Source organism: Columba livia, chromosome 8 (genome assembly GCF_036013475.1).
Source record: "Columba livia isolate bColLiv1 breed racing homer chromosome 8, bColLiv1.pat.W.v2, whole genome shotgun sequence".
NCBI lineage: Eukaryota > Metazoa > Chordata > Aves > Columbiformes > Columbidae > Columba > Columba livia.
In genome coordinates, this window is record NC_088609.1 from 2,221,268 (window position 1) to 2,240,896 (window position 19,629).

Below are 19,629 nucleotides of genomic sequence, written 5' to 3' on the forward strand. Positions count from 1 at the left end.
AATGTGCCTCTGCCCAGAAAATTTGTCCAAATATTAGAAAATAGTAAATAAGAAAATGTACTTAAATGTAGTCCAGTGTTTATGATTTTTCAGCTGAAGTTTGGCAGTAAGCCCTAAATGTGATAAAAGACTTTGCACCAATACATTTTGCTTTTATCTTCTTTTTTCATTGTGTTGTCTCTATCTATATAGACAAAGCTAACAGCATAGCACAGCCCCTGAGGTACGGCTGATGTGTTTTTCCAAGCTAAAGTGTATTGTTCGCTCTTACGCTAATGATTGAAGAAGAATCCCAGCCTCCTTCCACCAAGTATTTGTGGGAGGAGAGGTTACAACTGAGCATTGTCTTGGCCTTTGGATCTTCCTTTGGGTCCCTCAGCAGCGAGATTCAGCCAGCGCCTTGTGTCTAACATCTGTTCTCAACTCGCAAAGTCTTGCTGTCCCCATTCTACAGATGGACTTTTGAGAGACAGGAGGAGTAAAACCAAATGCTTCAAAGATACTTAGTGGAGGTTAAGTGCTGAGTTCCCTTTGAAGGTCTAAACCCAAATGACAAGCTTGTGATCATGCAAGAGATTTGTATCGCCCACGGGAACAGAACCATTTTTTCGGGGTAGTGTCATAACCACTCCACAATCCTTCCTCTTTCTTCTTCCCTAAAGCTCCCACTGACTTCAAAGGTGAAGAATTACAGCCCGCATCCCACAGCAGCGTAAGCTCGGATGTGTGTGCGGAGCTTTACCCACACTTACATTCCACCAGGGATACCGACTCAAAATTACACAGGCAGTGTGGAGGGGAAGAAATTCCTGCAAGACTGGGACTCGTATTCTCTTCTTTAACCTCAACGGCTCAACTAAGAGATGCAGGGTGTACGTAATGACTGAGTCTGGGGTCCAGCTATGCTGTCCATAGGAAAGCTGTAACCCAGAGTGAATGGGAATAGAAAAAAGGAAGAGTCCTAGCTGATTCAGTCCAACAAAATATTCTTTCTTTTGAACACCCCTGAATGAAATACATTATTGAGTTTCCATGGGAAATATGTAGTGTGTGTGTATTTGTGTGTGTATATATAGATATATATATATGAGTTGGGTGGATTTTCAGAAAACCGCGTGGCTCACTGGACAGAAAGAATCTATTTCTCTCTTCTCGCACGTGTCTGCTATAAAGTGAGCATGTCCCAGGTGGTGGGGAGCACAGTGTTCTCCTGATGATCCAACTGCTGCTCTCCTAGATGAACAGCAAAACTAGTAGTTACAGTTTTTCAACAGTCACATCATCCACCCCACTACATATTTAAATACTAGTAGCAGTGTTCAGCAATTATTAGGTGGTCAGTCCTCTCAGCAAATGTCTCATCCGTTCACTCTCAGTTCAAAACACCAAACACCTATCGTTAAAATGTTAAAATTCATTTTTACATTGAATGGAAGCAAAAATATTTGATGAAGGGGAAGAGGGAAGGTGCATCCCTCTGGTGCATTCTGTAGCTCATCCTTTTAAAACAACAACAAAAAAAACAAACTTAAATCCTGGTTGCAGTTAACAGCTTCCTAATTGCTTGTGACTGTTTCTTGACTTCCTGATCCCTGCCTGGTCATTAGGAATCCAAAGGGTTTCTTAAATCGCCAGGAGCAGCCGCCTCCTTGAAGCCAGGCATGGTGTATGTCACCGGCTGCGGAAAGGAGCCGTGATACGGGGAGGAGCGGACGTGATTAATGGGGCCAGTGTTGTGGCTCAGAGTGTGGTTGCACTACTGTGTACAGGCATACTTACTTCCATCATTTATCTTCTGTCCTCTGCCACACACACACAGAGAAACAGGCAGGCGTGTTTTATTTTTGCCAGTGATGGAGCAGTCATTAGAAATACAGGAATGCACAAGGTGCAGCGGGACCTGGAGCATCTCAAGGTGATGCTTTGCTTTGTCTTGTTCTTTGGACAAGCTTGAGAAATGCTGACCAAAAACAGTCCCTGGTTTTAGATTTATCTCTCTGCCATTGGCAAACTCTTTCCCACAGAGAGGGAAGGGAAGGGAAGGGAAGGGAAGGGAAGGGAAGGGAAGGGAAGGGAAGGGAAGGGAAGGGAAGGGAAGGGAAGGGAAGGGAAGGGAAGGGAAGGGAAGGGAAGGGAAGGGAAGGGAAGGGAAGGGAAGGGAAGGGAAGGGAAGGGAAGGGAAGGGAAGGGAAGGGAAGGGAAGGGGGAGAGGGGGAGGAAGGAAGGAAAGAAGGAAGGAAAGGGAGGAAGGAAGGAAGGAAAGGGGAGGAAGGAAAGGGGAGGAAGGGAGGGAGGCAGGCAGGCAGGAAGGCAGGCAGGAAGGAAGGCAGGAAGGAAGGCAGGAAGGCAGGCAGGAAGGAAGGGAGGGAGGAAGGAAGGAAGGAAGGAAGGAGAAAAAGTAAAGGCAAGTGTATTGTTCCATTGTGTGGCCTGTATTTTAGGAGGGGGAACAAACTTGGTTGACTGTGGACACAGGGTTGCATGTGATGGAGTTGCACAAGCTGAAGGAAGGAGCGTGCCTTCTTGGCAAAGGTCATCTTGCTTAAGGTCTGAGCACACCTTCTGTCCCTGAGCTCTCTAGACCTCCAGCATCTAAGCTGGTTGGAGTAGGATGCATGAAGCTATTCAGCCCCCAGCATTGCTGCTCCTGCTTTCTGTAAGAGCAGGTTGTCCAGTGAGTGAGGGATGTTCCCCCGATGGGCTGTGTGTGCAATACCGTTACCACTGGCTCAGATTAACACTGGAAATCCTGGCAGCTTTACATGTACCCAGGGACTCAGAAATCTGAATCTGGGTTTTTCAGCTTGAGCTGCTTTCCAGTGGTGAGGCACAGAAAATCACCAGGGGGTACCTGGGTCCTGTTAACAGCCCTCAAAATGCTGCCCACCTTCAGCGCTCCCCAGTTCTCATGCTAGACCTTGGACCCTCACCGTGTCAAAACAAGCTGCCTGGCCTAATCATCAGAGACTTCTGACTTGTCTGTCCTTTATAGCTTAAGTCCTGGCTCGCTCCTGGTTCTGCTGCCCTGGCTAGAACAGTCCTTAACTGTTTGGGTTATTTAAAAAGCAGATGTACAAGCCAGATCTTGCAGTCCTTACTCAAGCTCATGGTGACTTTGGCTGAGAGTAGATTACAGGACTTGTTCTGGTATTAAATAGCCAATGAACTGTGTTGAACATGCAGAGAATAAGGGCTTTAGTAACTCACCCAAATGTAGTACCTAAAAATACATTCTGTTGAAGAAACAGAGAAAAGTCAAATTGAACTTAATTTTCATTTAGTATAATACTAGTTTCACTTCAAAAAAAACCCCAAACAACTCTGTTAGCTGGTATTGGAGTTGGTTGGTTTGTTTGTTTTTCATTGTAGAGATCCCAGCAAACTCTAGTGTTATGGTTTGGGTGTTTGGGTGTGTGCTAATGATGCTCAGCTGGTTTAAATAAGGGTAGATTAAAACAACCTGTGTTTTGGGACATACTGAACTACTGACACCTGACCAGTTTCTTTCTCTCCATTTCAGGTCCCTAACTTCATCAACACAACGCTCCCACCGCACGAGCAGGTCACAGCTCAGGAGATAGACAGCTACTTCAGACAGGAGCTTATCTACAAGAGGAACGAGAGGATGGGCAAGAGAGTGATGGCGCTTCTAAGGGAGAACACAGACAAGAGCTTCTTCTTTGCCTTTGGAGCAGGTACAGCATTAATTTCTCTGTTTTATTTGGTTGTTGTGGTTGGAAGTGAAGTGTCTGAATGCTTCAGGATTTTGTCTCTGGTCCTGCAGGAAGGTTTCTTAAGGAGCTTATTTTTGAAGCAGAAAGGGTTTTGTTTGTCTACACCTGCTTCTGAGATGGAGCAAGTTGGTGTAGCAGATGAGTCTGGGTCTGGCTTCTTCCGTTGTGTTCACACCGTGGTTGTGTTTGTGGCTGCAGGTGTAGGAGGTGGTTCAAGTGCCTTTGAATTTGCAAGCCCTGGTACCAAAGGCAGTAACTGTGGGAACACAAACCTTGCTGTGGTGTGGGCACATGTGTGGCTTGGGGTTTCAGACCTTTTGGGTTGCTCCAGGTGCTGTGTCTGTGCAGACTGGCTGTCCTTGCACAAGTACATGAGTTATGTGTGACACTAAATACCAGCATTTTAAATCATTAACTAAAAATCTAATGCATCCCTCTGCCTTCTTAAATTCTCTCTGTGAAATCTACAGAACAAAGATGTCTGTAGTACTCCTGTGAGTCTACAACACTACGTGCTACTGTCCTTTCTCTCCTATTTATTTTTTCCTTTCCAATGGAATTCCCATTTCTGCGTGATACGAGTATAAATAATAACTGTTCAGGCTGTAGTTCAGCAGAATCCCGAGCACTGGCTTAAGCGGCTCTTTGAGCTGCCCCAACTTGAAGGCAGTTGTGCGAGAGGCGATGGGCTGCTCCTGGTGCTCCCTCTCCGTGACAATTGCTCATATTTGACAGGACTTCCCGTCTCATCCCATGGCTCTTGTTATGAACTTTGGCACGACTCGCCTTTTGCTACTCACTTCAGTGGGAATTTTGATTAAAGACTGCAGGGTTTAGTGTGCATTTTGACGTATGCATTTTTTGAGTGCATCCAGACTGAATTTTCCCAAGCTTATTTAATCTCAGGCTTGCCCGATATCTCTGTCCAAGGAATTTTGCTTAACTGTTTTTACAGTAGGAAAATATATCACGGTGGTTTGTAACTGGACAGGGATTCGTATAAACTAGCTTGTCTAACCCATGGAGTGGGGTTTATCAGAGGCTATTGAACGTGATGGTTTTGATGTAGTCTCCAGTTTTTGAAATCCTTAACCAGTATGTACTGGAGCTGGGAGGATAAACTGGGCATCGCTATCTGCTTTCCTGGGCATCAGTTACAGCCCACAGCTTAAGGCAGGATCTTGGCCTAGATGGGTGCTGGATCCAATGCACTGCAGTTATTTGTACGAGCTAACAACAGAAATGAAATTAAGCAAATGGATGCTAATTACACGTTGCTTTCCGTAGGAAGTCATGTGTAAGTTGGTGGAGGTTTGAGCTTTCATTCCCTGTCCCCATCAGAGAGGATGTACCTGGAGTGCTGGGGACAGCCGGCTGGTGAAGAGCAGGCCTCATTCTGCCCCTTTCCCTCTGCTTTTGGTGCTGTTGAAAACCCCCCTTGTTCCCAGCACCAGCTGTAACAGGCAGAGCAGACACACGCAGCAGGGTTCAGTGAAAACTGCCTTGTGTTTTGGGTGCTTTGTGCCAGCATCCCTTTGGCCTTTCTCACTAAGCCAGGCCATCCCTGCAGCCCATCCCCACTCAAACAATTAATTCCTCCTCTCCTCCTTGGGCTGCTTTTCTTTTCCTTTATGCAGCAAGTACTGAGAAAACTATTAATTTTTCAATGCCAAAACATTTATGTGGCCAAAACGCAAGCAAGTTCCATTTCTCTTCTTCATTTTCTCCTGAAGGGTTTAGTTTTGGTTTGTTTTATTCACGCACTGAATTATACGAGTGGCTTTTGGGATGCATTTTGGTTTTTGCATTCTTATATCTGTTGCTTTAATTTTAAGGGTTTTTTTTTTTTGTATGTGCTTAGGTCGTGAATTTGTTTTCTAAAACCTCGATGGTTTGGTTTAGCTTTTAATAAAACGGAAGGGTGTTTTTGCTGAGAGATGAGTTTCACGTGTCCCCATGAATTCTGCAGTGCCAAGTTTGAGGAGTGCACCTTTGGTTAGGACAGACACAATGGAGTCTGCAGGAGCGCGTTGGCTCTCCAAACAGTGCGGGGGTTATTTCACTTCATTTCAGACCCTCTGTGTTTAAGATTGACATGATGGATGGGAAATAATCTGAAACCAATATTCTGGATAACATACCTTGTCCTGGGACAGAGGGCTGGTGAGGGGACGGGCATCTGCGTGTCCACACAAGCTGCAATAAAACAGCTTCTACATCCACAAAGTGAAGCACTTTTATGCCATTGAAAGATAGGGTTTTTTTTGTTATTCTAGTCAGGAGTATTAAAAAATATATATTACACAATTCTATATGGAGCTTTTCAGTTTTCTGCCATTTTAAAACATAAAAAGTAGACTTTTCAATAGATTTCTCCCTTCCCCGCCTTCCGTGGGATTACTCGCAATTTAAATGCATTGGGGCAGTTCAGGCTTTTAATTTGTTCCTTTATAAAACATGTAGAAGTGAAAATATCCATTTATTCTTTCTACTTTCATTTCTTTCTCCTCTCCAAGAAAAACACAGGCTCTGGGTAAAATGGGACCCAGCTCTATACCCAGCTCTATACATTTCATTCTTCTCCTGCCAGGGTTTACCGTATTCAGACTTAATGTGAAAATCTCACCATACCTATATGCACAGAAACTATACCCTAGTAATGAAACAGCATTTATTGTTTGTGCAGTTAAGTGATATTTTTCCAGTCACAGGCATGGTAATTCTTCCCTTAGAATGAACAAAGGTAGCTAAATAGACTACTTTCGAGTAAAATTTGGGGGTTTGCTTGGGTTTTGTGTCTTGAAAATCCATCCTGGCTTGCTAGGAATTATTGATCTGTATTAACAGTGAAGCGCCGCAGACCTGATATATATACCAGCAATTTATAAAGGTCCATTTACAGTCGAGAAAGACGCAGCCAAGAGCACACGGGCTGTTAAAAAGAGTTAATATTTTGGCAACTAAGACTATACACATGAAGTCAATGTTTAAGAAAAAAATCACTCTGGTTTATTTCATTTTTATGGGCAAATAATTTTTGAGTAACACTTATGATAACAGATGGATAAATTTATGTCTGCAGTTAATTTGAACGATAATTTCCTTAGGATGTTTTACTTGCTTGCATTTCTTTCTCTCTTTTATGAGAGCTGTCAGTTTTGTAGCTGAGAGCTGGATTTACTGCTTTGGAAATTCGGATGCTGCTCCGGTTTGCAATGATTATTAGCAGCCAGATCGGTAGGCTTAGAGACAGCGTCTTGGGCTATTTGAAATAATAAATACATCATGGAGAATATTCTTTCAGTGCTGAGAGCAGGAATGCAAGTACCACAGCATCTCCAGCAGCAAGGGGGGAATCAAACCATCTCCAGCGGGTGCCTGTGAACAGGGATGGGTGTGTGTGGAACTAGCACCTCTCTTGCTCAGATTAAGCTGAGCCTACTTGTTGCTGGATTAGGTTTAAATTTCTGTGTTGAAGATGGCTGTGTGCTCCCAAGAAAGCAGGAGAATTTGTCCCCAAAGTGGCAACATCAGAAGTAGATGTTAATAGTTTCTGTGCTCAGAAGAGGTGAATCTCCTCTCCATCCTGCAGTTGTCTCAGCCAGCGTTGGGCAGGCAGCATCAGCAGTAATGATTCTGGTCATCTTAAATTAGACTGTTAACAGTAATCATGGAATATTTTGGGTTGGAAGGAACCTTTAAAGGTCACGGAGTCCAGCCTCCCAAACGGTAATGCTACATGTCGTTGTCAATGTCTTTAGTAAATGTTAACTGGAGGTTCTTCTTGATGGGTCTCAGAAGTGGGTTGCTCTGTGTTCTCACTATAGACACTATTATGCAACTTTCCTGTAGGATGGGGTTGGTGTGGGAGCACAGCAAGGGATTCCTAAGGGGAATTGTGGCACACATCATTTTAGATACTAGAGATACCAAAGACAGGAACAGGCAGACATCTCCATAGTGACTTGGGGCTTGCGTGGTCTGGATCACCCCTGAGATGGGCTTATTTTTCTCCATAAACTGAAGAGCGGCTGGGGAGGTACCCAGATGATGCAGCTGCCTTGAACATCAGTCGTGCACGGCTAAAAGGTGACAACAACCAAGATGGGACATAAGGTGACAACAACTGAGACGTGATGGCTGTTGAAGGGGGGGTGATGAGGGGAGTGTGGTTTTTTTAGTTCCTGGAAATCATATTTCAACTCAATAGTTTGGGGGTAAAGAAAGGAAGTGATGGATACCACCCAAAACTTAAATACAAGTAATTAAAATCCAGAGAGCCTCTGTGGAAGCCGTTAGCACCTGCCACCAGATCTAGCGCTCAGGTTCACATACGGTACTTGAAAGTACTTTTTCAAAGGGGAAATGCCTTGGGGCCGCCATCCAACTGCACCCTGAGGACGCGGGATTAACAGATGTTGAATATGTAAATAGCTGTTTTGCACTCCCAACTGATGCAATCTTGTGTGCAAATGGGGCACAAAGTTACACCCGCTCTTGTGCCACTTAGAACCAGCTCAGCCTGGCGTCGCAAATCTGGTCCTCTGTCCTCCAGAACTGGGTAGCTCTTTCCTGTTTCTATTCTTCATCTTGGATCCTCTGTAGAACATTAAAAAAGGAGAGGAAAAATAAAAGGGAAGGAAAAAGGAAAAGCACTTGCAGGCTGGAATATAAAGAGACTTTACCCCTGGGGTCACGCGTCCTGGTCCAACGCTGATTAGCGGCGCTACTGACATCACGAGCTCAGCTCATCAACGGGTTGTCTCAATGGAACGAGAAGCTGGCGACCAGGAGATTGAACTTGGCGAGCCTACAAAAGAGAAGAAAAGGGTGAATTAACAGTTTGCAGATGCAAGAATTCCCTCTACGCGTGTTTATTTGGGCATCCAGATGCTTATAGTGAGGTCGGCCTGTTTTGTGTATGGAATTCTTTTCCTATTAGTTTTTAAGGCGAAGTATCACTTTGCTTTTAAAAATATACTTGTATGCTAATTTTGACCAAAGCCATATAATTGACTCATTTAAAAGTCTGTATTAAACAGCCAATGCCTGATTCTCTTTTCAGACACAGTGTTGTAAATCAGGAGATAACTCCACTGGGGACAAGCTTGTTCCAAGTGCAAATCCAACCTGCAGCCTTTTAAAATACAAATGTAAAAGAAAATAAAACACACACACACAAAAAGGTGGGGGAACTTTGTTTATTTACATTGATCTTTATCATGTGCAGGTTTAGAAGCCTCAGGATATTTGATTTTTTCACGTGAAACTTATACCATCAAAGAGAGAGGTGGTGCAGCCAAAATAAACCTCCCTGCACTACCCTGTTGTGAAAAGGGAATTGCCATTCTGCTGGCTGATTCCCGTAATTCAGATTTGAAGAAAATTCCCGTTCTATAACAAGATTGTAGAAGCACAGGATAGCAAATGCAATGGTGAGAGCTATCTTGAGGCTGCTGTCACCTATACCAACCAAGGAAGGCAAGAAATGTAGCAAATAAAAGAACAGATTCATGTAATTGGGCTTTTTCTCCTGGTGTTTCACCAGCTAAACTGTTGGGGGAGGCTGGACAAGCCCCGCACCCTCAACCATTTGTTCTGGTGGAGAATTCCTCATATTCCGTAGTCCGGGATGACCACTTCTCACCCATTGCTTCATCATTGCTCCCCTGAAACACGGTGCAGTCCCAAACCAAGGCCTTTATTTTTGCCAACTGCAGGTGTTCAAGTGAATGTTAAAAGCACATAAAACGGGCCTTGCGAACCGCAGTGTGTATTTACCATCTCTGGTGTAACTCTTCCCATGGTGAGTAGGGAAAGTTGCTTGGATGCAGTAGGATTTTGGTTTAAAGAAATGCATACATTAATGTCAGCTCCTCTGCGTCCCTGACGTTTTCATATCGTATTTATTATTATGCGTGTGCCAGATTCTACTGTAGAAGTTTAATTCTGCCTGCCTGTTCTCAAAGAAAAGAAAGCTATATTGGCCCCTCCTGTCCTATAATACAGAGATTTTGGCTATGCCCTTGCTGTATTTCTCTTCAACATTTGAGATGTAAAAATGCAGACATAATTCAGGAAATTTTCTCTTCAGAACTGCAAAGTATCATGAAAGATTTACACCCAGGCTTAAGCGCTCTGCTGAACAGGAATGGGCTTAAGCATGGAATGAAATACTGTTTCATCCCCACACATATGCAAGAACTTGCTGTGGATCCACAGGCCACCCTGCAAGCTCTCAGGAGACCAGGCAGAGGTCCTGTATAACTCTAGATTTCCTAACAGGAGTGTTGAAATCAATATGTGGATGCCAGACAATTCATCACTTTCCATCTCAGAACTGTCTTGTCAGAAAATTCCCAAGCAGCTCTAATAGTGCTGTTGGGAAGATTTTAGAAGTGCAGTATGGAGAACTGCAAGGCTGCCAACGTTCCTCTAACGCTGATGATTCTCTGGGATGCTCACGTTAAAAGGGAAATGGGATACAGATTGCAAAGGATCCAAGGGTCTGGTCTCATCTGGGACCCGTTTCTGTGCTACCTGCAGTGACTGAGATCACACAGAATCCCAGAATGTCAGGGGTTGGAATGGCCCTGGAAAGCTCATCCAGTGCAATCCCCCCATGGAGCAGGAACACCCAGATGAGGTTACACAGGAAGGTGTCCAGGCGGGTTGGAATGTCTGCACAGAAGGAGACTCCACAACCCCCTGGGCAGCCTGGGCCAGGCTCTGCCACCCTCACCAGGAACAAGTTTCTTCTCAAATTCAAGTGGAACCTTTTGTGTTCCAGTTTGTACCCATTACCCCTTTTCCTGTCACTGGTTGTCACCAAGAAGAGCCTGGCTCCATCCTCCTGACACTCCCCCTTTCCATATTGATCCCCATGAATGAGTCCCCCCTCGGTCTCCTCTTGTCCAGCTCCAGAGCCCCAGCTCCCTCAGCCTTTCCTCACACGGGAGATGCTCCACTCCCTCCAGCATCTTGGTGGCTGCGCTGGACTCTCTCCAGCAGTTCCCTGTCCTGCTGGAACTGAGGGGCCACAACTGGACACAATATTCCAGGTGTGGTCTCCCCAGGGCAGAGCAGAGGGGCAGGAGAACCTCTCTGACCTACTGACCACCCCCTTCTAACCCACCCCAGGTACCATTGGCTTCCTGGCCACAAGGGCCCAGTGCTGGCTCATGGTCACCCTGCTGTCCCCAGGACCCCCAGGTCCCTTTCCCCTATACTGCTCTCCAACAGCTCATTCCCCAACCGAGACTGGAACCTGGGGTTGTTCCCGCCCAGATATCACACTGTACACTTGCTCCCCTGGCAGAGCCTCAGGGTGCTAGAGCAGGAGCTGGGAAGGGAATTCAGTAGAGCAGGGAACCAGTTTGCACTGCCTGTGGTGTTGAACGTCCACAGGTTCAAGCCATTTCTAACCAGTTTTAGGGCCAAGGAGGACAGCATATGGAGAAGAACCAGTGATCTTGATGCACTGGAAAGACAGGGCATGATTGCTGGCTAGGGTTAGTTGTTTTGCAAAAGTAGATGTAAAACTGAAAGCTTGAAAAAGCCTGGCTGTAATTTATGTGGATTTCTTGAGGGTTTTTACTGGTATGGAAACTGGGACTGGAAATCTCATTAAACTGGGCGTTCTTGTGAGAGTTCCAGGTTTTCTTGGTCATGGTTATGCCAGGAATACCATGAGAGCAAACTTGCTGAGAAAGGATTTATGGGTTTGGGATCAGATCCTATTCTCACTGAATTAATGGTAGTTCTGCAACTGACATCAAGGTGACTGGCTTGTGCACCTGGATGAGACAACATTTCTTTGTCATTCCAGTTCTTTAATCTAGGCTGCTACTTGCACATTACTGGAAAACATCAATAGCCTCTTAAGCCTATTAAATCCCGGTTCCATTGTTATTTTATCTGGTAGATCAGAAGAGAAGTGTTAAGGAAAAGAAAATGTGTGTGTAATATACCTCTGCCCAAAAAAATATTTAAATATCAGAAATGTAAAGTGAAGATTGAGTTACTCAGAGCGGGGAAGGGGAAATTATTAGAGCTCTGTCCAGCAAAAAGAGATGTCGTAAACTGTAGTTATTCACCTCTGGTAGATGTTTAAAACACAAACTCTGCTGCTGTTAACTCTGAGCTGCTTGTAGAAAGCAGCAGAGGTCTGTTGGACGAAATTGCTTTGGTGGCAACTAAAACTGGGCTCAAACCCAAGGCTAATAGCTAAGCTGCCGTTTGAAACTTGAAGTTCAGGTTCATGCCTGAATCTTGTCTCCATTTCTGCTCTGTGCCATAGACCTAATGAAACCCTGAGACTGGGCTTGACTGTTGGGGAGCGAGATGCAGCTCCAGTCTGTGGAAAATGTCACCGTTTCAAATTGTGTTCTAAAAAATATCAATAACAAAATCTGAAAATATGGGGAATTCTTAGCAAAAAACCACTGGTGGGCTGTTTCTTTTGGTAGAAGCTCCAAAGCCATAGCTCTTGGGAGAGCAGTTTGCTAGAGCTGTGAATAGAAACATGGCAAAAATATGATTTCAGAACTACTTTGATCCCATTGACTTCCAGGCAGGCAGTGGGAAAGAGGAGACAGATGAATAAGCAAAAATCCAGATGAATCTGTCTTGGAACTTCCTCTGTTTTTCAAGAGATATTAAATGAGACCTACCAAATGCTTTGATTTTAATAAACGGTTATTCATTAACTGAAAATTATCCTACCAGAGGAATTCCAAACACCTTTTTAATCTAGACACAATATTTTGGCGGAGTTCAGTTTTGGGTCTGTCCTTGGCAGAAAAGTGAAATCTCCATCGTTTTCCTGGAATAATGTGGCAGGACTGAAACCAATGTGACTTGTATCGAAGATGAATAACTTAAGTATTTTTAGTATTTTACTGTGCTTTATTATGGGAAATACCTTAAATACTGAGGTTTGCAAACTTCTAAAAATTGTATTTATACACTGAAGGTAATTGGAGAGAAAAATCAAACGCCACCACTGGGTTAACTCAGTATGAAATTTGGCACCGGTTTTCAGTGTTTATACAGAATTCACATTCACTTTGCATTTTTCCTTGAGGTGTTTGAGGTTCAGTGAAACTGCTGTGAGGTTCTTATCACTTAGCGATCTGGTCTGGTTCCATTTGAACACTTGGTAGGACCTCTCGCTGGGAGGATTGGTTTAAAAGGAGCAGAAATGTGCCAAAGAAATAAAGACTTCATTATTGACATCAATGCTATTTTTCATCTGGTTTCCTAAGGAAATGAGGCTTAAGCAATCCCGGTGTTTGTGAGTATGTGTGTGTATATATAGGTGTGTGTGTGAATGTCTTTCCCTCTCGTAAATGTTTCATCTGTTGGCTGATTGTAACCAAGCTTGACAGATGGCTAGAGGCTCTGAGATAATAAGGTCTATGATGTTTCATGAAAATAAGAGGTTGGATAGACGAAAAAGAAATTCGTAGTGCTCATCCACTGAAAGAGCACAGCATGAGCTCGACTTTATTAGATCTCGGGAAATCCCTATGGGAGAGGGAGGTGAGATGCATCTCCATAGGCAGCTGCACTCTTTTGGTTCTGCTGCATGCAGGAAGATGTATTGTATGGTCTGTGTATCAGTCAGTGCATTGTTTGAACAAAACAATGAAGTTTAGAGTAAATATGTATTATCTAGAGTATCTCAGGAGCCAGGTATTACCTCTGGGCTGTCCTCTAATGAGGTGATAAACTCAAGACTATCAAGGAGCAGGTTTGTAAATGTGACCCAGGCGCAGCTCCAGGGCTCTATAAACCTAATGAGTCGTGGGTACTCAAACTGTGCAGCCTCGCTACTGCTAATTGGCCAAGTGTGCCATTAACCGTGCCCAAAAATGTTCTTAAGTAGCCAAGGGGTGAAAAGAGCATCAGAAACTCTTAGGAGGCGGCCTGGGGCGGCATTCCTGCGTGCTGGGCTCAGGAACGCTTACCCAGAATGAAGGTCATTCCCTTGAGAACTGAAACGGCTCGCTGGCCATGGAGAACAAAATGAAGAAACAAAGGAAAGAGTAAAGCATGACCTGGAGGAAAGTGGTTTTGCAACATTAGCTTATCAGACAAAGGGATGGTTGTCGCTTAGTGGTTGGAGAGGATGCTCAGAAAATGTTGTGATGAGGACACTACTTGAAACCTTTCCAGAGCAAAATACAGATGGAGGTCAGAAGAGCCAAGCCAGAGTTAGCTCCTAATTTTATTTTCTTTCCCCTTGAGATTGAGAATTATGTATCTAATATCTTGGTAAGAGTGGTAACTGTTGGGGTGGGACTCTACCTCTTGAACTGTAGGTGTCAAAGTTCAGTGCATCTTCTCTGTAAGTTCAGCAGGCTCCTTTCAAACCCGCAGAGGACAAATCCTCCCACTTATCTCAGATGCATGTTTTAAGGTGGAAGGAATTGCCCTCTGGAGACATCTTTCCACTGAGTACAGAGGAAACCTAGAAAACTGGCCTCTAACAAGCGCCTGACTTTCAGATGAGGGGGATTAATTGAACCCTGAGAGCAGGAGTCAGGAATTCAGGGTGTTTTGTCCTTACCTCTACCTGACCTTGAGCAAGCTGCTCAAGAGCTCCCTGAGCAATGATTTGCATTGCTGCCAATGGCAGAGCTGTATTAGTCCTGAGGAAACATTGCAAGCAGAAGACTGACGCAGAATTGCTTTCCGTCGCGCCTTGGAGAGCATCTTGGCGTGCGCTCTAGGGGAAGAGAAAACCCTCTGCCACCAGCTCCTCCGTCTCTCCTCCCCTCTTGGCTGGAGGGAGATGGAGCTGGTTTGGTGTGAGCACAGTTGTTCCTAAGCCTGGTCTGTGCATGGAGCTGTGCGAAGGAAACAGAACCACCGGAAAGTGAGCAGGTTCCTGTTTCCATTCATAAGGGACGTTTTTCCCTTTTGCAAGGGAAGGAACAAGCGGTTGAAATGACGACAAAAAAATGCTTTGACATGCCATGTGTCTTATCTATCTATTTATCTATCTATTTATCTATCTATTTATCTATCTATTTATCTATCTATTTATCTATCTATTTATCTATCTATTTATCTATCTATTTATCTATCTATTTATCTATCTATTTATCTATCTATTTATCTATCTATTTATCTATCTATTTATCTATCTATTTATCTATCTATTTATCTATCTATTTATCTATCTATTTATCTATCTATTTATCTATCTATTTATCTATCTATTTATCTATCTATTTATCTATCTATTTATCTATCTATTTATCTATCTATTTATCTATCTATTTATCTATCTATTTATCTATCTATTTATCTATCTATCTATCTATCTATCTATCTATCTATCTATCTATTTGTTTGTTTGTTTGTTTGTTTGTTTATTTAAACTGGTCTCTTAAATCAGTGACCAGGCTAATTTTCCTAGTGCTGTCCGTGAGGAGTGATTTAGACCCGGAGACCCTTAAAAACAGCCTTCGAATATAACTTGTGTTTTTGCATGCAAGACTCAGAGCAAAATAGGAGGGCGTGTGGGAGGGCTTTTTGTTTTTAGTATTACAGAGAGACACACCAGACAGTCTCCAAGTCTGTAGTATTTATTCAGCATCTCCCTGAAACACCAGCATCTTAGAAGTTGTCTTCCTGAATTTACATTCCCGTTCAATCATGTCCCGCACAATAAAAGCTGCAGTGTTGCCTCGTCTTTAACTCGCGCTCCCGTCCGAAGGCGGCCCTTCCTCCTGGCGTTTTGGTTTCTCTTAATAGCTGCCAATCTCCCCGCTCGCCTTTGCGCAGAGTTTGTTGTCTTTGCAGTTGGTCGCAGCGTGAGCTACCAAAAACCTCGCTGGGCTTGACGGGGAGTTCTGTTAACCTGACCCTAACACGCGCTCTTCCACCCCCCCGGCGCACAAAGGGCCTTTTCACCGGCCCGCCGCAGCTCCGAGACTTCATTTCATGCGTTACAATTAATCTGTATTTATTGCCACTTATCTTAAATGGCTAACAATATCAAGAGTTTAAAAAGTGCTTTTAATGTCAAACTGGGTCAATTAAAACTCTACTTAAAATATTTGCGAAACTCCCAGCCTGAAAATTGCCCCCTCTGTCTGCTGTTAACCAAAATGTCTTAAATAAATACACGCAGCTTGAGGAGAGAGACATTTAGTAAAACTCCCCTTGACATTTTCATAGAATGCAGGATTATTTTTCCCGTACTCCTACATTCACTTGCCTTTTCATAAAAGGAGAAAAATGAATAATATTTCAGATTATTATAAATATTTGAAAGACTGTTTGATCAATTTAAAAAAAGGAAGCAGCCTTAACTTTTCAGGCCAGAAAAGGCTGTTGGATTAATCAATCTGATCTGGAATTTCATCCTGTTCTTCTGTGAACACTAATAGTGTGCGGTTGACTCTGAGCTTCAAACTACAGGCCACGGGTAACAATTTTATATCTTTTAAACTCTTTTAGCATTGCGTATCAGCACAGGAAATACAGTGCTAGAACACTAAATATTAAGAAATTAAATAATGAAAGAGCAGCTTTACTACTGTATGTTGGGTTTCCCAGGAGGCTGAAGATGGCTGAAGGAATCTGTTTTTTTTCCTTCCAGAAAAGCCCTTGGTTTTTGCCTTATTTTTTTAAAGCTCAGTTTGCAGAAAGGCCTTAATAAACTATGTGAACTAAGTGCTGCTGTGCATTAGAACACTGAACTCGTACGTAGTTCAGCCAAGGCTGCACGGGGTTAGGATGGTGGCACTCCTGACACAGAGAAGTCCCAAGAGGGTCCCCCAGATAGGGCTTGGTTGGGTTGGGTGCGGGGGACACATGGCGCTGGGTTGGGTTGGGTGCGGGGGACGCACAGGGCTTGGTTGGGTTGGGTGCGGGGGACGCACAGGGCTTGGTTGGGTTGGGTGCGAGGGACGCACAGGGCTTGGTTGGGTTGGGTGCGGGGGACGCACGGGGCTTGGTTGGGTTGGGTGCGAGGGACGCACAGGGCTTGGTTGGGTTGGATGCGGGGGACGCACAGGGCTTGGTTGGGTTGGGTGCGGGGGACGCACAGGGCTTGGTTGGGTTGGATGCAGGAGATGCACAGCGCAAGTGAGATCCCAGACCGGGGGAATTAACAGCCTAAACTAAAGGTCTGTACGCATGGAGTTATTTGGACTTTAAGCTCTGATCCTCAACCACACTTTCCATGAGCAGTGACATTAATGAAGCTTGGTTTCCTATGTTTTTAGGTTGTTTGCTTGGATTCCCAGCAGTCTAATAAGGTTTGAACTGTATGCGAGGCATTTCTGTTAATTAGGGCATTCGTATTATCTTTATGGGTCTCTGATGTCCCTAATAAGGCTCACCCCGCAACTTTTCTTTCCACAGGAGAGTTCAGTGAGTCTCTGCCCAGCCATCTGTTTTCATAAAATATGTAAGAAAGGATGTCTTGGAGACAGCTACTCTTCTGTCTAATAGATTTGAAATGTGCCCATGGGTTCAAAATATTTCAGGGGAAGTAAAAACAAAAGCATATGCGCAAAGGGACAGCAGGATCCTGTAAGCCTCGTGTTCTTTGGAAACAAGGTTAAGATGAAGTTGTCATATTTATGCAGTGTAAATATTGCACAACTTGACACCAAATGGTTTTGATCATTTCTTTAGTCGTTTCTTGTAGAATATTTAATTAAGCAAATTTGACTGTCTCAAATGATGTTTAAGTCGATTTTTATAGGTTAGGGATGGAAACACATCTTGAATTGCTTTTGTGTAATAAATAACATAGGGTTTTTTTCTGCTTGCCATCCATAAAGAGAGTGTGATTATGTCAATTTGGTGAAAGCTATTGTTCTTTGGTATGAGTGTTCTAACAAATGCAATGATATTGGCTTGTGGAATGTGCTTTTATTGCTCATTAGTTGCTGTCCTATTTGTTATTCCTTTTGGTTTGTTTTTAATCTTAGTCACTGTATCAAGAAGCCAAGCGATGCCGATGACTAATTGCATCCCGAGGATGGCAGATAACACAAAGCCGACAGCTTACAAACAAGTCATAGACTGAAATGTGTTCACATGAGCTATTTGGTTTTGTTTTAATGGTTGTGAGCAGGTATACTGCAAGTTTCCATTGCCGCCTTTCCCCCTCGGATTGCAGAGTGCTGTCAGCCTGGTTCAGCCATGGAGCACAGGGCCTTACGTGGCCACGATTCGTTTCTATTCTTCTCTTTGGATCTGACAAAAGCGTGTCTCGTGAAAACATCAGGTTTAGACTCATAAGCTAATTTCTCTTGGATCTGATGGAAGGTGGAAGTTCATGTGGTTATGTTGCTATTTGGAAAGATGTGGCTTGGGCCAGAGGAGGAAGCTCCTGTTAATGTTCCCCTTATGGAAAAGGCTGTGATGGGAACTCATACTCACTACTTACTAGGTATTGGAAAAGGAGCTCATTCTCCAAACACAGAGCAGTAGGAAAACACACTTTGGTGGTTCCACTGATTGGGGAAAAAACTTGCATTTTAATGCTATTTTCTACTAAATTTAAGCATTCGTGATTCTGCAGTCTCTCAGCTTCTCATCTGCTTCCATTGAATCCAGAGAATGAAATAATAAGGCTTTGCCAGATTCTGGCTGAAAGGAAGGAGATACTTAATTGAGTCTCGCTAAGGGGTTGGCAGAGGGGAGGTTGGGTACCAGGCCAGTATGGCACGGGCACCAGTCTGGTGTTAACAAAACATAAACACAGTTGTCTTGAAAATCGTGTCCTGCTGGGTGAGAAAGGGAAATGATTACAGGAAAATACAACTCGAGTCTTAAAGGGAAAGGGCTTTGTTAAGTGCAGTCTAGTTACAGCCTTGGATCACTGTAACTGTGGGAAAATATGATGAGACAGTGTACCCGAGCACATTTGCCTTTTTGTTGTTGTTGTTGTTAATTCTGCGCTGTTGTGCATAAGGAGGCAATGATGGATTGTCCCAGAGTTCTGTGCATAGTATCAAAGAGAGCTGGATTTAATTGTCCTGCATTTATTGTGCAAAAGGAATGAATTATGAGCCACTTTACAGCATCTCCAGTGAAAGTGATTATCGGCACTGCTCCTCGCCAGAGATATAACGCTGTCAAGCAGGCTCCCTCCTCTCTTGGGTTCCTTGGAAAAAGCTCGTGAATTTGCTGTCTCCTGCCAGTGAAAGCTCAGGGTGAAACACAGAACCAAAAGCTGCCAATAGCTATATATTCGGTTCAGATGTTGTAGGAATTTCTTATTCTTTTTTTTCCCCTTTTTCCCCTGAGTGCAAGATCCGTCAGGATTCTGGGGGCACACAACTGAAACAGTGCAGCAGAATGTTTTCTCAGTCGATTGCTCTTTTGGTTTTGTAGGTGAGCTGTGTGCTCAAGAAGACTTGGCTGTTGGCTTTGATAAGCTTTGACCTGGGCTGGTGCACACGTCATAACACAATTGGTCCTGATGCCACGGACGGCATCCTTCCCCCCCTGCACCCAACCGAATCTCATAGCTGTTTTCTCACTGCTCCTCCCTGCAACACACAGATAACCCCAGAAAAATAGGCTTAAGATGAGGCAGATGTATAAAAGGAATGTTATGAGCTCTGCCTTCGAGACCGTACAATAACTCATGCGCAAAAGTGCAGGGAGTTTTTCTCTTTACGTTTTCTATTGACTGCTGTGGTGTAATAAAGGACAGCGGGATGAACTGCAGGGACTGTAACCTTGCCTGCCAGGAAGGTATTTTGGGAGGGATGCTCCCCAGCATTGCACAACAACAGCTGCAAGAGATTTTTGTCTCAGGGTTTGCTTAGATCTGCAGAAGTATTTTCGGCGCCTTCAAGAGAGATGGTTTGCACCGTGTGCTTTGGGGAGCTGTGGGTCCGGTCCCCTCTGCTTT

The 19,629-nt window shown here is 44.0% G+C and overlaps 1 protein-coding gene across 1 annotated transcript in view; it reads left to right on the plus strand.

Moving 5' to 3' along the window:
* TRABD2B (TraB domain containing 2B) overlaps nucleotides 1-19,629 on the plus strand; it is a 284,203-nt gene that overhangs the window by 164,206 nt on the left and 100,368 nt on the right. The window contains exon 4 of the mRNA XM_065071440.1: nucleotides 3,521-3,695. Within this exon, the coding sequence (XP_064927512.1) occupies nucleotides 3,521-3,695 (175 nt within the window). The remainder of the gene's footprint in view (nucleotides 1-3,520; nucleotides 3,696-19,629) is intronic.